Here is a 20,866-nt window from a genome sequence, read left to right on the forward strand (position 1 = left end):
AGCTGGGACGGGAATGCGGTGATGTCACCGGCCGAGGGAGGGGGCCCGCAGGACGGCCGGAGGTCGCCTCGCAGCGGCCACAGGAGGGCGGCAGCAAGACGGCGGCGAAGCCCGAGGGGCCCGGAGGCCGGGACAGCGCTCCCACTCCCTGCCAGAGCGCTCATTTCCAGGACGCCAGGACGCCACACAGTTCCGACCCACCTAGAGGCGAAGCGGACTGGACAAAGTGGCCACCGCGGGAAGACAGCCCGGGCCTTGGGAGCACCGAGGGGTTGGCCGCCGCGCAGACCGTGCTCTTGAGCCAGTCTACAAAGTTTCTTCACCTAAACTGGGCAGATATTATGAATCCAATTATTATGAGTGTTTTCCTCTTTACAGAGGAGGAACTGAGGCTAGGAGAGGTGACACTAAGTCTCACCACTTCATTGCAAGTCCAGAGCCTTTCCCACCCGGCAGCACTGCTTCAGTGTATTTCTTAAAAATTTCTCATTTAGAGTGACTTCTGCTCAGACCGCAGGAGTTTGTAGGACCTGACCGCACTTCTACTTAGAGGCTGGGCTCCTTAAGTATGAACTGGCCTGAGAAAGGCAGAAAATTTATCTAGGCAGCCTGCCACTCCACCCAGTGGCCCTCAGAAAAATAGTTGGAATAACTCCTTCCTGCTGGCTCTGCCCCAAGCACTAAGGCAATAAAATGTAGTAAAACACAGCCTTGGCCATGGGGAGGTTGCACTCCATTGGACCAACAGATGGCAAATAGCCAGTCACAGCCCATGTGCAAGGTGCTCTGACATTTAGACACAGGGCACTAGGAAATCCAGGGGACTGCCATCAGATATGGGATTGGGGATTTTCTCTTTCTGATTTGAGACTTGAAGATCAAAGAGGAACTGGGAGAGAGAAAGGAAAGATACACCTACAGCTTGGGTAGCGAGCGGTTCCCTTAGTGGGTAGGAGGTGGAAGTAGAGCTGGAGTGAAGGCTTATTTCAGTTATGCTCAGTAGTACCTCAATGTAGGTTTCACTCTTGTAATGAGAATATTATTAGTAGTGTAAACAAGAAAGAAAGAAATTGAAGGCCTTGCTCAGCCTGGTCCAAGCACACCATCCCACCATCATCTCACACTTCTTCCTCGTTTTCCCAACCACAGGCTGGGGTGCTGAAAAGACCTGGAAAGTTTGCTAGTTAACAAACTGGCCATAAATGTCAACTCCAGGTTTTGCGGAGCTGGGACTAGTGAACATGCTATGTGCTGATAGTCACCTCCACATGGTGTTCTGTTCTGATCTCCTTTTCAAAATGTTTATTGTTAGTGTAAAGCAGTGCAACTTAAATTTATGTATTGGCTTGTATCCTACTACTTTGTTAAATTCATGTATTATTTCTAACAGTTCTTTTTGTGGAAGCCTTAAGGTTTTCTACATATAAGATCATATCATCACATGCAGATTATTATTCGGCCAAAGGTTCAAGGGCAACTCCTATGTATATTTCTGGAATTTTTACTCTGCCTAGCTCCCTCCCCTCCAGTACTCTGCCCTGTAAATCCCAGCCACTTCAACCTCTCCAAACTCCTATCTCTTGTCTCTTTGACTCTTAAGAGGAGCTGGGACTGGAATGCGGTGATGTCACCGGCCGAGGGAGGGGGCCCGCAGGACGGCCTATTTGGGCTCTATTTGGATTCTCCTTCCTACTCAGTAGTTAGACATTCCTCCAAGTAGAAAGTTTACTTGTTTGTTTCTCTTCTCTCAGGAATCACAGTTCTGTGCTGTCTACTAACATCTTAAAATAATCATATCACATATTTTGTCCAGTTTTCTAGTTGTTTATGGTGGGAGAGTAATTTTGAACCCTGTTGCTCCTTCATAGTCAGTAGAAAAATCTCCTTTTAATCTTTTTATTTTCTTAAAAGAATATTTGTTTGTAGAGGATAAATATTGCTTACAAAAAAGCAGAGTTAATCTTCAAGAGAATGTGCTTCCATGAGAGTTAATGGAGTTGCTGAAATTAGACAGAGACATTTTCTTGAGCAAAATTTCTCAAAAGGCGCTGGAGGAGGACTCACCAGCTGACACATCTCCAATGGTGATGGCATTCAGAGATTCCTAGCACCCTTGGTGCATCCTGGCCAGTGCTGGATGGGGCACAGGGTCCCTGGGGGGCATGGAAGAAGGATGCTTCCACCATAGTTGTTGATCTGGGGATTTCACAATTTTCCTGAGATGTCTGTCACTGTCTGTGAACTGCCAGTTTCTGCCTAGAAGATTCAGGCCCTCAGAGGCCACACAAATGCACAGGACTCTCTCTTTATGACCAAACATGAAGCTGACATTTTCTTCTCTGAAATCTGCCCAATGCCTTTCTTGTTCTCCCAACTTTGAGCATCTGTACTGCCCACAAAGGTAGCCCCGCTTTTTCCTGGGCCTGGGCTCTGCATAGAAGCTGGCTTTACGGGGCATGTTCAGGAGATGGGTCTGCCCTTTTCCTTTTCTGCAGGGTAAAAGCCAGTGAAGCAAACCCTGAATTATAATTCTAAATTAGCATTTTGAGGAGCCTTTCCCTGGTATGATGTAAACTGGAGTATTCCTTCATGTTCACTTCTGTTAATCACCTGTACTGGACAGGTACCTGGTATCTGTTACTGGAGGTCTATATCCTATTCCTCCTTAAAGTTCTGGTTTGGGGTCTCTTGGGACCTCACTCTTTTCATGTGTGGTGAAATTTAACTGTGGGGTGCTTCCTAGCTCACTGGCTTTAAGAAAGAAAGGATGTTTCTTTCTGATTTTTTTTTTTTTTTGCCACATTTCCCTTCCCCCCCCCCTTTTTTCCTTGCAATTTGTTGTTATTGTTGAAAAAACCCTATTGTGTTGGTAGAGTTTCTCTCAATGTGGATTTTTTGGGTTGAGTTCCTGTGGTGGCATTCAGCATGCTCTTTGGAACTTTTATTATTTCCTATAAATTGGTAGTCAGATCAAGAGGCATGCTACTCAACCAGGGTGGATTTTGCCTTCCAGGGATCATTTGGCAACATTTAGAGAGCTTTTTGTATTGTCAAAACTTGCAGGGGTGCTATGAGCATTTAACAGGTAAAGACCAGGGGTGCTGCTAAACATCTTACAATGCACAGGACAACCCCTCATAAAAAATAACTATCCAGCCCAAAGTTTCAGTAATGCCCAAGTTGAGAAAACCTGGTCTAGGGGTTTGTTCAGATTCCAGAGGAATTTTTTTGCAAGGACGTTTCGTACATGCTGTTGAGAAATTCCCGTTGCATCATGTCAGATATCACATCATGTGACATGAATACTGATCAGCAGGTTTAGGTACTATCAGCCTGGTCCATTGATATTAAAATTCCAGATCAGCTTTTTACCTCAGGTTTTAGCAGCCTTTATAAATTTTATCTAAATCGATAACTTTATTTAGGGTTGAAAATTTGTGGTGATTCTCCTTCAGTATTTCTGCATTAGCTGGAAATTCTAAAAGAACTTTCACTCATTATCAATTTGGTTGCTCAAAAGGTAGAAGTAATATAAACGCTTAATTGTTTCTCTTAATTTACTAGCCTTTAGAAAAATGAATTGATGTTCTGGCAATCTCCAAAAGTAAATAATGACCTATTTACTTGTGGGTTGCTTTCTTTTTGGTATGATAATGAACTCCTGGATTTATACGTATTTAATGGGTTTCAATTCATTGTAAGCATACTTTTTGAGCACCTTTATTTAGATAAAACTGACATGCAATTAACTTCACATATTTAAAGTTTGCGATTTGATAAATTTTGACATATGTGTATACCTAGGAAACCCTAACCACAAAAAAATAAAAACAGTGACTATATCCAATACCTTGAAAACTTTTTTCGTGCCCATTGTAATTCCTCTTTTCCTTACCTCTCTGCGACCCTGCAATCCCCAGGAACCACTGATGCACTTTATGTATCATCTTGAGTCTTATATAAATAGAATCATACGGTATTCACTCTTTTTTGTCTGGCTTCTTTTACTCAGCATACTTCTTCTGAGATTCTTTTATATTGTTCCACGTATCAATAGTTCATTCCTTTTTTACAGTCTGAGTACTAGAAGTAAGTTTAAGTTTTATTTATATCATTAATTTTTTTATTTTTTTTACTTTTAAAAAGAGTTTTAGATTTACAGAAAGGGAGTTCAGAGAGTTCCCATATAGCCCATGCCCAGTTTCCCCCATTCATTTATTAAAGAAATAGAATTTGTAGTTAAAACCTTCCTACACAAAAATGCTCACTTTTGCCATTTCTCTTTAACATTGTGCTGGAACTTCTAATCAGAGCAATTGGGCAAGGAGACAAAATAAAAGGCATCCAAGTTGGAAAAGAAGTAAAACTACCTCTATTCATAGATGAAGATGAGGATTCACATACAGAAAATTCTCAAGAACACACACAAAAAAGCTATAAATGATTTTGACAAATTTTCAAGATTTAAGATCAACACACAGAAATCAGTCCAATTCTATATGCTAGCAACAAAAAAATAAAAAATAAACGCAATTAAGGAAACAATTTTGTTTCAAATAGCATCAAAAAATACTTATGAATAAACTTAACAAAAGAAGTCTAAGACTTCTATACTGAAAACTGCAAAACATTGCTGAAAGAAATTAAAGAAGACCTACATAAATAAAAAGACATTCAGTGGTTATAGATTAAAGGGGTCAAATTAAAAATTTAATATTGTTAAGATGCCAGTGCAGTGCAAAGTGGTCTACAGATTCAGTGCAACCTCTATCAAAATCTCAGTGATCATTTTTGCAGAAATGGAAAGGTTTATTTTAAAATTCATATAGAATCTCAAGGAACCATGAATAGCCAAAACAATCTTGAAAAAGAAAAAACAAAATTGAAGGACTTACACTTCTCGATTTCAAAACTTATTACAAAGCTACAGTAATCAAGAGTGTGGTACTGACATAATGATAGACATAGATTGACTGAATAGTATAGAGAGTCCAGGAATAAATTCGTATACCTACACTCAGGTGATTTTTGAAAAGGGTGCTAAGGCCATTCAATGAAGAAGAATAGCCTCTTCAACAAATATTGCTGGGACAACTTGATATACATATGCCAAAGAATGATGAGGGACACTTGCATCACACCACATACAAAAATTAAACCAAAATACACCAAAGCCTTAAATGTAAGGGTTGAAACTATAAAACTCTTAAAATATTAGAGTAAATTTTCACAACCTTGGTTATGGCAATTGATTTTTAGAGATGACACCAAAGCACAAGTAACAAAAGAAAAAATATAATAGAAAAAGTGGAATTCGTCCAAATTTAAAACTTTCATGCGTCAAAGGACACTACCAAGAAATCAAAAAGACAAGCTATAAAATGAGAAAAAAAAATCTGCAAATTACGTATCTCATAAGGGTCCAGTATCTATAACATATAATGAATTTTTTTAAATTCAACAACCAAAAGACAAACAATTCAATTTAAAAAATGAACAAAGGACTTGAATGGACATTTGTCCAAAAAAGATACACAAATGGCCAGCAATCATATGAACAGATATTCAACATTATTATTCATTAGGGAAATGCATATTGAAACCACGATGAGATGTCACTTTACATCCACTAGAATGGCTATAATTTTTTAAAAAAAGGAAAATAAGTGTTGGCCAGGATATTGTGAAATGAGAACCCTCACATCTTGCTGGTGGAATGTAAAATAGTGCAGCCTTTGTAGAAGATAGTTTGATGGTTCTTTAAAATGTTAAACATAGAATTACCACTTGACCCAGAAATTCTACTCCTAGATGTATAGCCAAAAGAATTGAAAACAGATATTGTAACGGAAAGTTGTCCATGAATGTTCATAGCAGCACTATTAACAATAGCCAAAATGTGGAAACAACTCAAATGTACACCAACTGGTGAATGGATAAAAACTATGGTATGTAGGAACAACAGAATACTATTCAGCCACAAAAAAGAAATGAAGCAGTGATACATGCTACAATGTAGATGAACCTTTAAAACATTATGCTAAGTGAAAGAAGCCAGACAAAAGGGACACACATGGTATGATTACATGTATATTAACTATCCAGAATAGGCAAACTCATAGAAACAGATGTACATTAGTGGTTGCCAGGGGTTGGAGGAGGGAGAAATGGGGAAAGTCTGATAATGGCTATGGCGTTTCCTTTTGGGGTTCTGGAAATGTTTTGGAACTAGTGGTAATGGTTGCACAATATTGTACTAAATGCCACTGAATTGTACACTATAACTTTTGTTATGTGAATTTTACCACAATTTTTAAAGATTCGATCGATATAACTCACCATTTTAACAAACCAAAAGAGGAAAACCACGTGACCGTCTCAATGCAGAAACACCTTTGACTAAATCCAACATCAATTCCTAATAAAAACTCTCAGCAAACTAAGAATTGAAAGGAACTGCCTCAACCTAATAAAGGATAGCTCTGAAAAACCTTCAGCTATCATTAAATTTAATGGTGAAAGACTGAAAACTTTTCCTCTAAAATCAAGAATAACTTCTATTCAACATTGTTTTCGAGGTTCTAGGCAATATAATAAAGGTGGGGGGGAGAGAGAGAAGGGGAGAGAGAGAGAGAGAGAGAGAGAGAGAGAGAGAGAGAGAGAGAGAGAGAGAGAAGGAGATCAGATTTAGAAGGAAAAAGTAAAACTACCTTTATATACACACGATTGTCTTACATAAAAAATGGATTCTACAGAAAAGGTATTAGAACTAATATGTGTGTTTAGAAAGGTCAAGGGAAGCAGGAGGAAGATACAATATACATTGTATTTTTATTTACTAGCAATGGCCAAGGGGAAAGTAAAATTTCAAATGCCATTTGTAATAGCATCAAAAATATAAAAATCTAGAGATAAATCTAACAAATGATATGAAAGACCCACACATGAAAAATTACAAAATATTGCTGAGATAAGTTAAAGAAGATCTAAATAAGTGGAGAGACGGTCCTTGTTCATGGATTAGAAGACTCAATATTAAGATATAAATTATCCTCATATACGTCTATAGAATCAATGCAATCATAGTAAAAATTCTGGCAGGAACTAAAATACCCAAGACAATTTTAGTAAAGCCAAGACAATTTAGTAAAGCTGGAGGGCTAACATCTGATTTTGAGATTTACCATACAGTTACTCTAAGCAAGACAGTGTGGTATTGGCATCAGGGTCAATAAAAAAAAAAAAATAGAGTCTGGAAAAAGACTTACACATATACAGCAACTTATTTCTAATAAAGTTGTAGAGGCAAATCCGTGGAGAAGAGATAATCATTTCCCTTTTTGATGCTTAAATTTTCCTGTCTTTGGCTTCTTGTAACAATTTGATAGCTTCTTTGCTATCTGGTATAGCAAGATGTACCTGACTCATCCTACACATTTTCATCCCAGACTGGAATCAGTCATTTCTTCAAAGAAATTGGAAATTACATTTAGAAACCACTGCCTGGGCCCCTCTGTAGTTATTTCTTACAGATCTCTTCAGTCAACAGAACCAGAAACTATATTTCCTGTTTGAAAGAGAAAAATACATTGTGTTCTTACTAATATTTCTAATTCAAAATTAACATTATCATATCTTCAATTAATCTCTTTGATTTTAGATTTTTATATATTTTTTTCTTTCACTGAAAATCATGGTCTAATGCATTACCTAATTATTCTTTTTTGTCCTATTTATATCTAGCTACATGTATATGTAGTTTAAAAATAACAAAATCAGTATTATTACAGACACAGTGATAATTGAATATCATTTAAGATTTCTTTGCTGTTCTTTCTGCTTTTATACTATAACCTGTAGGAAATATGTAGGCAAATTACTGTGCTTAAATTCACTTGAAAATTATTTTCTCTGTGCTTGAGTCGCTGACTTGATATACAGCGTCATAGCCCAGGTTCAATAGAAAAGATAGGCAGAATCAAAAGCTTACATGTTTATACTTTACTGGGAAGTGCAATACCAAGGAATCAGACATGACAGAACAGGGGAGTGAGGCAAGTGAAGAGGAAGGGTAAGTACTAGGAGCTGGTTACTGCTTGGTAGGAAGTGCATTGCTCTATCCCATGTGTCTGGAATGAGACCTCAGAGAGATCAGATGAACGACTGCATCTCAAGACAGCCCATCATGGGACAGGAAGTGAGTTTTTACTGGTGGATCTCATCTCTTATTGGTCAGGGTTTTGCCTCATGGGGCATTATTAATTCCTCTACACTTCTAGGTTATGTGCGTGTGGGCATTGTGCTGGCCCGTGGTGTCTCATACTTTAGTAACAAGAGGCAAACTGTAGCGTGGGAGGCAGGAGATTTGTGGTATGTGGGTTGTGTCTGGGTAAGTTGGTCATCATGGTGGAGGCTGGACAGAATCCAGGTAGAGTTGGTCACCACAGAAATGGCTGAGGTGAAACAAGTGGCCAGGGGCCTTGGAGACGGGTGTGACTGCCAGAATTGATGGTGAAACATGACATGTTTGACACAGTACACCCCATGTACCACTCGATGGTGCTCATTTCTTCCTGTTATATCTGGATTCCTACCTCAATATTAATTCACTAGTACGGGAACAAAATGCCCTCCCTCCTTCCAAGAGGGGAGATACAAGTCCAACCATTTATTTACAAAATCCCCTTGCATTTGGTAGCCAGCCATAACCTCAGTAAACACTTCAGGAGCAAGAGTTAGTGAAACAAGCTCTAGGTCTCTGTGGCTGCAGCTGGTCCCAAGCCTGAAAGTTGTAATCATATCATCTCCTTCCTCCAGCATTCATTCTAGATTATCTTGCTCTTGGCTAATACTTTTATTGGCCTGATCAATTTCCAGTTTAGTGATCTAAAATTTTCATTTCTGAAAGGTCTGATCTTTTAGTTAGCTTGCCCTCATCATGTTATAGTTGTTACAATTGCTTATTTTCTGTTATCACTGGGTATGGAAGCAGCAAGAGATGTCCCAGTGAAGCCCCGGGGCTCCAGACAGACTCCTCCTGACTCTTGTGTAGAAAAGCACCCCTGGCCCCTGGTAATTAGGAACATTACCTTGCCAGGTGATAATGCCTCCACCTCTAGGCATAACAGTCCGAAGTGTCTGGATGGTAATCACAGCACCCAGTTCAGTGGAACTCATACTCTGTCCCTTGGGACATATGCTCTCCCTCCTCTGAACCATACAGAGTCTAAAATTGTGGGGACAATTTAAATGCATCTGGGTTATTTAAACAATCTGTAAATAGGTCAACTGCTCTCCCTCCCTTGCCCATCCTGTTAACTGAGGTGTTGTTTGAACTTGTTCACAGTTCACGAATAATGTAATTTTTTATGAACATAGGGGTTTTAAAAGAACAATAAAATATCTCTGCTTCAAAGGACAACTGTTATCGGCATTCTTTTCTCCATCGTCCAAAACCGAGGTGATCCTTTTATCTTCTGATTTGAGATGCTCTAATTAAAGACTATCCCTCTCTATCCCACAGGCCTTAGTTTCATTTTCTGATTTTGTTCCCGTAGGTCCACCTACATTCATGAAGCCTTTGCCATTAGGATCTGGCTGGGACCAATATTTATAGATCTTGTACTCTGTGCCCAATGCAGTTCTTAGCCTCGGGGACTCAGTGGTGGCCCAGGCCAACTTGGCCTCTTTTACCCTCATGGAATGTAGAGCTGTGAATTCAACAATAAGCTGGTAAACAAGATAATATCATCCAGTGATAAGTGCTTTGAAGAAAGCTTAACATGTTTAGGTCTTCTCTGAGGACGCAGGACACGCATGATGAAATCTGAATGTCAAAAGGGGTCAGCCATATGAGGGCTCAAGGAAAGGCTCCAGGCAGAAGGTACTGCAAGTGCAAAGTCCCTGAGGTACAAATGAGAATAATGAGGTGGAGGCTTGAGAGTAATGAGTTCCCAGTAATGAGGTCAGAGAAGCAGTAGGGCCAGATCGCGTAGGGTTTTGTAGGCTATGGTATGGAGCTTGCATTTTATTCTGAGGAAAATGAGAAGCCAATAGAGGGTTTTGGGCCAGGGAATGATAGGATCTGATTTACTTTTTAAAAATGATTGCATCCTTGTCGTGACCTTGTGAGGTAGGAACTATTACTCTGTTTACAGCTGAGAGGTAATCAAAGGGAGGCTTTGAGAGGGTTACCTTGCCGAAGTACACAGTCAATGGTGGCATCAGAGTTTGTACTCAGGTCTCCCTGAAGAGCAGAGAGGAATGTGTAACTTATGTAAGGCAAAACTTTGCCTTCAACCCTTAATTTGTTTCATCAGTCCAAATACGTCCAGCAGAAGCCTGAGGCTCTATAACATACTATTGGGTGCTGGTATTACCTTTCTCATCCCTTCTCTTACTTTTTGGATGAATCTAGATGAGTCACCTTAATTCCTGTTGGTTCCACTTAACCTATAATGACCAATTTGATTTGGTAGGAGGCCAAACAAAAACTGTTGCTGACATCTCAATGGTCTGTTTACTCAGCAATCAAGATGCTGTGCCCCTAACACATAGGAAATATCTTATGTTGCAACTACTCAGAAATCGAGGGGTTGTTCTAGGATTCTATGACTCAGTAGGACAGAATTTGTCCTTTACTAAGAACAAAATGGTAAGGTGTCAGCAAAGCCTGATTACTAGGATTAGAGAAACAGATATTCATTAGATTCTCTGTGACATCTCTCAGTCACAATGCCCAGTGTGTTACAAGCATAGAATTGGGACTCAGAAACCTCTCCCATACACACACAAATCCTTCCAGAGAGCGATGAAATTAATTTTCTATTAAACTATGTCTTTTTAGAGAGAAGTGCTGTGTCCTGTTTACCTTTGCAGCATCTGATCCAGAGCCATTCAATAAATATTTGTGGAACGAATGCCTAAAATCTGTAGATGGATATAATTAATACATCTATTTAAAAGGTCTTTGGAATGCTCTAGAACCACATTTCCAATACAAAAGCCACTCTCCATGTGTGGCAATTGAGTACTTGAAATGTGGCTAATCCAAAAAGAGGTATGGGGTTAAGTGTAAAACACTTATCAGATTTTTGAAGACAGTACCAAAAAAACAACCAAAAGAAAAAACAACAACACATATGTGGGATAGACTGGGTTAAACCAAATATATTACTAAAGTTAATTTCACCTGTTAAATGTGGCTCCTGGAGTGTTTTAAATTCTGCATGTGGCTCACATTATATTTTGATTGGCTAGCACTGCTCTACAAGGCAAAATAAAGGCCAAGGAAAAACACTTCTTAAAGGAGAGGGCAAGGCGATAATTAATGACACTTCCACACTCTTCACCTTGAATTTATATATATATAAAAAAAACTCGGGTTTTTTCCAAGGGCAGCCTCTTCCAGGGCAAAGGAGACCATGACAGTCAGAGGGGCAGACTGGTCGCTCACAAGCTGAAAAGTGGCTTGCTCTCATAGCTGTTTTCCTAAAAAACTGAGTTATCATCATTTTAAAATGGGGGAGATTCAACATGCAAACCCAAATTTTAAGCACTCTCTAAAAATGAGAAGTTCTGGCTATACCGGTCTTACACCAAAGCCATCAGCTGCAGCTAAAAGCAGAAATCACCTTTGTTTGGACAGGGAAGGGACTCTCCAGTTTGCCATTTTGTATGCCCCACACTGAGGCACATTCCTATGGTAGAGTTAAAAAAAAAAAAAAGAAGTGAAATATTTCTTGTAACTATGTCTTCATTCAAAGAAGAAAACAGAAATGTAGACCAAGAATATGTATGTCTCTTTGAGGAAATGAAAAACATCCAATGGTGTTTAATATAACTATAAAGTATGTCTGTCGAAGGAGTACATCTTAAATCAGAATTGTGCAACAAATCCAGAGGTCATCTGACTTGGCCATTCCTCATCTAGATTGTCTGAATCCAACATTACCTGAGATGTTGGACAGTATGTCTCCTCCGAGCTTTGAGTCTATGTAATAAATTCTCTAAAGTCATAGCTATTTACTTCCAATTTTACCTTAAAGGTGTAAGAAAAATTCCAAGATATTTTTGAGAAGTTCGTGCAGACCTGGTAAGAACTGACACATGCCTGAAAAGAAGTAGCCACAACCAAAGTCCTACCATCTCTTAATGTACTTTTCACAGGACTTAGCTTTCAAAGTGCCTTTTCTTGTCTCACCTGGCCAACCTGTGAAGTGGGCAGGGGTGGAATTCTGCAGAAGGGGAGGACGGGGGTGGGGGTGGGGGGTGAGGTGGGGGGGACTTGTCAGGAGTCACACTGGGAGTTTGTGGAAAAGCTTGCATGAGACCCTGACTCCTCTGCCTCCCCAAGGCTTTCTGGGCAGTGGTCAGAAGAGGCAAATGGCAGGAGAAAAGTGGAAAGGCAAAAGAAAGATATGAAGAGAAGTGGCAAGTTGGAAGGGACAAGGAAAGCACAGAGATTAAGGGGTGGGGTTAAGACCGAGCAAAGGGTGAGGGTCTGTATCCGAGGAAAATGCACTGAGTCAGGGTCTACTGGGGAACCTCACGCCACCAATGGCAAAACGGAGCCCAGAGAGGAGGTGGTTTCCCCAAGGATGTCCAGCACTTTGCAAGGTAGGCACTTGCACCACAACCTGTCTTCCTGATCCCATTCCGGGATCATCCTTCTGTCAGTCACAGGGAAGACGGCCGGTGGGTAGAGACGCGAGGCCTGAAGCAGCAGTAGAGTCACTCGCACGGGAATGGACGGCAAGCTTCGCCATTAAACATCAAAGACCCAGGTAGCCGAGTCCAAACAATCCTAGCGAGCGACTTTCCAGCAGCGATTTTCCCGCGGCCACAGCCTTCCACAGCTTCCGGCTCGAAGGCGGTGTCAGAAAGGGACAACTAGTAGTCGGGGACTTTCGGAATCGCCCGAGAGAGAGATGGTCAGGAGCGTCTGGAAATGTTAGGGCAGGAATGAAACGTCAAACGGCCGACATTTCGGAACTGCCACGATTTCCTAACAAATGTTGAAGAATATCAGAGATTACGAGGAAACGGTTAGGCGGCTGAAATCTACGGAGTGGCATTCAGGAATTTCCGGAGTTTGTCGAGCGTATTCGGGACTTCTCGGCTCTTGGCAATCTCTTTAGAGGTCCGTAGCGGATCCGTTCTTCGCCGAAATCGTGAGGGCGACTGGTACCGACAGCCCCTCGGCGATTTCCGGAAGCGTTCGGGATCGGCCCGAAAGTGGCGCCCTCTGGCGGCAAAAACTCTCACTACAGCTACCAGCCCCGGCTAGGCCAGTACGCGCAGACGCAGTTGCGCGCCGGCGGCCGTTCTCACCGGACGTGGTGACTGCTGATATCAGTTCCGGCGGGTGACGGTGCGGACGGGTCAGAAGCGTAGAGGCGGCGGCAAAATGGCGGCGCCTGAGGAGCGGGATCTAACCCAGGAGCAGACAGAGAAGCTGCTGCAGTTTCAGGTAGCAGCGAGTACATTCGGTGCAGCACGTGCTGCTGCGGGCTGGGAAGTGGGCCCCAACAGGAGCCCAGAACCCTCCTGAGATTAGGCCCGAAGTTCTCAGACCAGCAGGCGCCCCCCCCCCTTACGACGCCAACTGCCCTGCTGCTCCCGACCCCCGAACCTCTGTCGGTCCTCGGCCTTGGCTGTTGCCAGACCCGCTTCTGCTCTCGCCCGTCAGCGGTTCAGATTCCCTGGTGTCCCTTAGCGGCGCCCGTCCTCAGCCATCTTTCCCAGGTCGGACCCTCTCTGCCCAACGACTGGATCTACCTGGGACGCTTAATCTCCACTGCGGAGTTGTTCGTTTCGGGTTCCTAGAAAACCTCCTATGAGCATTTCGTGCCATTTCCACAAATATTTATAGAGGGCCTCTTGGGTGCCAGGTCTTGTGTTGGGCGCTTTGGTGCGGGAAGGGCAGGCCTGGCCCCCGCCCTCAAGGTGTGGGAGGACACCAAGTAAGGAAACAAATGAATGCAACATTATAAATGTCATCAGTGCCTTCTGACGGGGTTTACTACCCTGGGTTTATTCCTGGAGTCATGTGCTTGACTCTGCTTGAGGAGAGTGGTAACTTGCAGAAATCTTCCTTTTAGTGGATATGAGGTTAAGAACTTCTCGCACTGAGCTCTTATCTCTGAGCTGGAGAATCTAGGTGGAGAGGACCACTAGGATGGGTAATCTTGGCTGTTACCCTGATGGATACCAATTTTCTTCTAAAATATATATCTTAAAAATGTGTATTAAAAATGTGTACTTCCTAAGGACGTTCTGGAGATCAAATGAGTTTATGGGTTTATGAAGGGCTTCGTAAACTAAAATGCTCTCAAACAGTATTGCTGCTTATTAATCATTATTTAACTTATGAGAGAATTAAAGATAATGATACACTTATTTCCTAATGTAAAATGTGCTAAATGCTTATTAATTTCAGCAGTTTACCAAGAACCTTAGTGCTCAGGCACTGCTATTTAGACTACCATTTGAGTATGATGTTGTAATACTTTGCTAAACACTTAGCATACATTATCACATTTAATACAACACTAAGATTTATACTATTACAATCCCTATTTTACAGGTGAGAGATAAGAGGCTTAAGAAGTAACATGCTTAGGTTGCACGGCTTGTAAGGGGTGGTGTCAGATTTAAAGCCAGGTCCATCTTTAGAGAACCTTTCCTTAGCTCTTGACTTGTGTGCTATACAACTTGTGTAAGTATCATTGTTCAACTGAGTGGAATGCAAATGCTGTGATTTTTTTTTTTTTTTAGCAAGTTCTCACTTCTCTTTAATTACCATGATTAGATTTCACTGTAATTAATTTTGAAGTGTTTTTTCTTATATTGAGTACTGGCACCTTTAATTTATAGGATATTGTATATTAATTATACATAAATTTAAAAAAATTGAGCAGTGGGTTGGAAGCGTGTAAATGGAAAAATACTATCATAGAAATAATTGACATTTGATTGGAGTAACTTTGGCAGACCATTTCACCCCCTACAAATCTTCAGGAATAAGCCCTCATGTTAAAATGTAATGAGATGATGTGAGTTATAATATGATGTAGTTAGTCTGCTACTGGAAGATCATAAATGTGTGGTAGCATTTCTGAGGTAAAGCGCCCAGGAACTTCTGTTTTAGTTTTCATTGGACATCTATATCAGTAAGAGGTGAGTAGCAGGTTAAAGTTGTATTGAGATTGCTTTATGAAATTGTATTTAATAAGGCAAATGTGTTTTACATTTATGTGCTCTTTAAGCAGTTGCTGCATTAGAGTCATCATTCAGATTGCTATTAAACAGTCTTTGAAACTTACTAGGTGTCAAGCGCTATACCAGATATTTGATGTACATTAACTCTTTTAAACCTCTGCATAACACTGTAAGGTGTTAGTACCCATTCAGTTTATTGATGAAGAAATAGATTCTGAGAGGTCAGGTAATTTGCACAACTACTAAGTGGCTGGAAATTTAGAAATCCATACCCATAACGTTTATAACCTAATGGAGAAGCCAGAGACATACATAAATAATGAGTATTGTGCGGTTACGTTAGTGCTCAGAGTATGATATGGTATAAACAAAGTGCTGTGGGAATTTAGGGAAGGATAGGAATATTGATAAGGGGAGGAGGAGGAGAGAAGAATGGCTTAGTAGTTACCATTAAGTATCTACTAGGCCTTAGGCAAGAGAGTAGTTTATTACCAGTTGTACTTAATTTTCAGTGTAGCCTTGTAAAGTGTAGGAAGTGGTATGCCTGCTCCTAGGTGAGGAAACAGATCTATTTAAGTATTCACTTACGGTCATTTAACTGTCAAGTAGTGGAGATGGAATTATAGTAAAAAATTTAGTGGGTCTGGATCTGGATTTCAAGGACGGGCTTTTTCCACTGTGCTTGGCCACTTTGCAGGAGGAATAGAAGGATTTCAACAGGTGGAGGGCAGGAGGATGTTCAAAGTTGAGAAATCAGTTCAAGGAAGGTATGGATGGACATGGAGTGTATTTCTTGTGATGGATTTAGAGAAATGGAAGTGGAAAACACATGCTTTAGATTTTAATCTGTAGTCATGGGAGCTATCACAATTTTTTTTCAGCCAAGGAGTGACTTAACACTAGGTTTCAGATTTTCTTTACTAACAGTATGGAGCATGTGCTTTGAATCTCCACAGGGGTCGAGACAGAACAGGGTGACACTGCTAGGAGCTGGTTCTCAATATGTTGCTTCATTCGATATATTGAAGTTAGGAAAAGTAAAATATTTTGGCTATCTCATGTTTCCTCTATTTTACTTTTTTGTGACATGTGATTTGATCACAACTCCCTAGGGTATACTTATCATGTTTCTCAGTCTGTTTCATGTCTTCCAAGATTTTTGTACTTACCCTTTTCTCTTATTTATTTTGGAACCATTAGAGTATGAATAACTACTGCAGACGTTTGTTTTATGCTGTTTCAATGGGAAGGAATAGATTTTAAGAAGAGCTAATGCAGGTATGGGGAAGGTTACTTTTATTGAAGTCCACTTTCCCAAATTTCCAAATATTGGCAGACTCCCTTAGTCCCTTGGTTTGCTGCCTTTCGGTTTGAACACCTGGAGAAGGATGACGTGAACAGAGAGAAGGGACTAAAACTATAGCTATTCACGGCCGGTGGAGGAAAACATCATCTCTTTCTGCTTATACTGGAATAAGAAATTTCTTTTCTCTTAAATAAATGTTAAGGTCTGACTCTTGTTCTCTTAAATTATAGAAAATTAAGCCTTAACTCTGGGCTATAGAATCAAACTCATTTTGAAAATTTTCTCTTTTGGCTTCATCTGACTGTTACCTGAAGGAAAAAATACATAGTGTTTTTTATGTATTTAAAAAAAATCATAGATCTTTTTGAATTTTTTGCCAGGGAATTTGGTGTCGTAGAGAAACATGAGATTTTAAACTTGAGGCAAACCTGAATTAGCCTTCCGACTTAGCATCTGGTTAGTTCTGCAACCTTGGGCAAATTCTCACGTCTTTGAATCTTTTCTTGTCTATAAATGGAGAGGTTTTTACCAAATTCACATCTTATTTATTTTTTTATCTTTAAAAATAAATTTATTTACATTAGTTTCAAGTACACATCTTTTTTATTTAAAATTATCAGTACACCTGAAACTAATATATCATATTCCAACTGTAATTTTACAAAATTATTTTAAAACACCAAGTTAATATATGCTTATTGCAAGTCAGCAGCATAAAATTGTATAGAAAAGGTAATTAAATCTCACCTTTTCCCCCCTCATCCTCATTTCCAGGTTATTGTGTATCTTTGGATACTTTTCTCTTCTGCCTGTACAGATACACAAATGCTTAATGTATAAGCTCTCTTACCCTAAGTTGCTCTTAACTGAACAAATGTCCTCAATTTTCTGAGGTCTGTACTCTAATATGCCCAGGTAGTTTTGTTCTCACAAATTGAGTTGTGCTCTTAACAAGAGTCATTTGTGTTTGCTCTCAAACCAATGTGTGCTCGTTATATTTGTCATATGAATATATTACATAAACCACGAAAATAGGTCAAAAAGAGTTTTTGTTAATCTGAAAAATAAATGCTTTGGAAAGGCTGTAGCAGGCAAGTTGCTAAAGAGTTCTGTTTACTCAGGTGTGGGCAGGATAGGTGTAAACATATGTTTGGGAAAAATCACTCAGGTAAGGATTATGCACTTACTGCTTAGCAAGTGTTTGGGGTTGTCAGGAAATCAAATTAGTGTCTTAGGGACATGGTTTATGCCAGAAAGACTTCAAAAGAATGTTAGTGGGCCCATTCCCTAAGGAAAAAGATGGGCTTTTATCAAAAAATTGCCACATAAACGTGTATGCTTTATGTTTAAATGAAGTGTTTAATGTATGAAATGTTTTTATTTCTCACTTAAAGTGACTTTAATTAATTGGCTAATTATGGGTCCCATTCTCATTGGAAAAGAGAGCTCTGTTCTCGTTGTCTTATTGCAATAGGGTCATATTTTACTTATGAAAATATAGCATAGTAAGTGGTCGTGAAGATAGCCTGGATTTGAATCCTAGCTTCTCTAATTATAGTAAGTCTTCACTTAACATTGAAAAAAGCTTCTGCAACGTTAAGTGAAAAAACATGTAATGAAACCAATTTTGCCATAGGCTAAGTAACAGAAACAAGAGTTAAGTTCCTACAGCATAGCAACTCATCAATCGTTATAAGAAATGAAGTTGAACTGAATGATTTTGAGGACCTGCTGTACTTTGTGACCTTGGGAAAGTCACTTCTCTGCCTTAGTTTCTTCATCTATGCACTGGTAATATTACTTACCTCATGGAGTTGTTTCAATAATTAAATGTTAGTGTTCCTAAAGCCCTGGCAAACTTTAAATGCTCAACTATTACACATAATTATTACTGTGTAGTTTTAGTAGACAAGATAATCAGGTGGTTTTCACTTTTTGATTTCTTATAAATAATGCTGCAGTGAATATCCTTGTATGTATGCATCTATCCCATTCTCAAACATACCTTATGTATTTGGCACCTATGTGCTAGTTATAGTTCGAGGCACAGGATACAGCAGCATATTAAACATAATTTCTACCCTTGTGGAGCTCACATTCCAGTGGGAAGAGGCCAGGAAGAGTCAGAATAAATAAGTGAATTATATACTTTGTTAGATGGTGGTAAATGCTGTGGAGAAACATAATTAGGGGATTTTGAGGAGCAGAAGAGTGTAATTTTAAATAGGAGCATCAAGGGAAGGTCTCTCAGAGAAAGTGTCATTTGTATGAAAACCTGAAAGACGTATAAGGATTCCAGATTGAGGGAATAAAGTGCGCAAGAGTGTGAAGGCGTGATCTTCAGGGACCTTGTTCAGCAATGGCCAGGAGGCTAGTGTGTCTAGAACTGAGTGGGAGGAAGGAAGTAGTAAGAGAAAATGTCAGAGTTGAAGGCAGGGAGGCAGGGGAGTTCATAGAAGGCCTTCTAGGCTGTCGTAAGGATTTTGGCTTTAACTCTGAGGTAAGATGGGTAGCCATGCAAGATTTTGAGTAATGACAGGGTTTGTGATTTTTTAGGGTCACTCTGGCTGTTTTCTTGAGGATAGCCAAGATATGGGAGAGGTAGGGAGACCAATTAGGAAATCTTTGCAGTGGTCCAGAACTAATTAGATCAGGACGAAGGAGGAAGTGGTCATGAGGAGGAGTTGGATTCTGAATCTATAGTGGTCCCCTCTTATCCAAGGGCGTACGTTCTGAGATCCGCCCCCCCAGCAGATATCTGAAACCACAGGTAATACCAAACCCCATGTATACTGTGTTTTTTCCTATATGTACATACCTTTTCACTTGAAGCACTTTATAGCTTCTTTTTGGCATATCCGAATTGCCAGCCTCACTACGCTTGTGCTTTAAGGCCATTATTAAGTAAAATAAGGGTGACTTGAACACAAGCATGTGACAGAAATAGTTTTAAGGTGGCTGCTAGATGACTGACGTATATAGCACGGATACACTGGACAAAGGGATGATTCAGGTCTTGGGCGGGATGAATGGGATAACGCAGCATTTCATCACGCCGCTCAGAATGGCACACAATTTAAAATTCATGAATTGTTCTGGAATTTTCCATATAATATTTTTGGATGTAACCAAAACTTGCGAAAGTAAAACCCTGGATAAGGGGGTACTACTGTATACACGAAGAAGAAAATCTCCGAGGGCTAAAATCTGGGGTACTTCAGTCTGTAGCATTCTAAGGATATGATGGAGACTAAATGGCAAGGGAGGTAGAAAGAACATTAGTGTATTGCCCTAGAATACAAGTGAAGAAACTTGTGGGATGAGAACAAATCTTTTGATTTACATCATGGGGATCACAGCAACCTTGACTAAGAAGTTTCATTGGAATGGAGGTGAAGTCTTGATTGGAGTGAGTTCAAGAGAATGGCATGAGAAATTGGAGATTTCTGCAGGTTTTGCTCTAAAGAGGAAAGGAATTGGCCAGAAGCTGGAGTGGGGAAGAGCGATTGATTTTTTTCTTTTAATTTGGAAGAAATATCAGCATGTTTTTGTATGCTGATGAGGAACATGCATTAGAGAGGGGAAATCTGATGCAGAGGTAGGAGAATTGCTATTTGCCATATCCTTGAGTAAATGAGAGGGAAGAGGATCAGGTGTACAGACAGGAGGGATTGGCCTTTGCCAGGAACACAATTAAGTTTATCCATAGTAAAAGAAAAGATGAATGGTGGCACAGGTGCAGGTAGGTGGGTTGGTTTGCTGGTTGGAACTTTTAATTATTTTCTCTGTGATATAAGAAACAAGATTATGAACTAAATAAGGATGGAGGAGGTATTGTTAGAAGTTTGAGGAGAGAAAAGGTATGGTCATCTAGGAAAGTGGGAGTGAATGGACTAGACAACTAGTATAAAGCCCAGGCAGTATTATGGAGCCACTTGAGGTTAGTGATCGTAAATTTATTTAAAGTAAGAACACTCAGCCTCCTTCAGCTGTGAGGATACAAGTGCAGAGGTTTGGAATTTAAAATTGTGGTTTAGCCAAAGGAATGTGATTATGATAGAGTGGTAAAGGAATTGAGGATGTATGCATGGGAGTGATTATAATATTTGATTATAGAATTTATGATGAGTAAGATGGGAAGTGAGGACATGAGTGGCACTGCAGTAAGTGATGAGGTGGTAGTAGGATCAGTGGACTGTAGGTCCCTGCAGGGTTAAAGAATTTAGAGACAGGACGTTAGAAAGAGGAAGCTGAAGAGGTGAAAGGATGTTTTGGGGGCGTGTGGATGGCTTGCAGTTACTGGTGATAGTGAGGTCTACGGTTTGACCCCAGCAGTGA

At 40.1% G+C, this 20,866-nt stretch overlaps 1 protein-coding gene across 1 annotated transcript in view; it reads left to right on the plus strand.

The window, feature by feature from the left end:
- The first annotated feature begins 13,327 nt into the window (after positions 1-13,327).
- The window catches only part of FAF2 (Fas associated factor family member 2), a 51,106-nt gene continuing 43,567 nt past the window's right edge, over positions 13,328-20,866 (plus strand). The window contains exon 1 of the mRNA XM_016158261.2: positions 13,328-13,471. Coding sequence (XP_016013747.2) covers positions 13,409-13,471 — 63 coding nt within the window. The 5' untranslated portion in view covers positions 13,328-13,408. The remainder of the gene's footprint in view (positions 13,472-20,866) is intronic.

This window comes from Rousettus aegyptiacus, unplaced genomic scaffold (genome assembly GCF_014176215.1).
Source record: "Rousettus aegyptiacus isolate mRouAeg1 unplaced genomic scaffold, mRouAeg1.p scaffold_m13_p_7, whole genome shotgun sequence".
NCBI classification, from domain to species: Eukaryota; Metazoa; Chordata; class Mammalia; order Chiroptera; family Pteropodidae; genus Rousettus; species Rousettus aegyptiacus.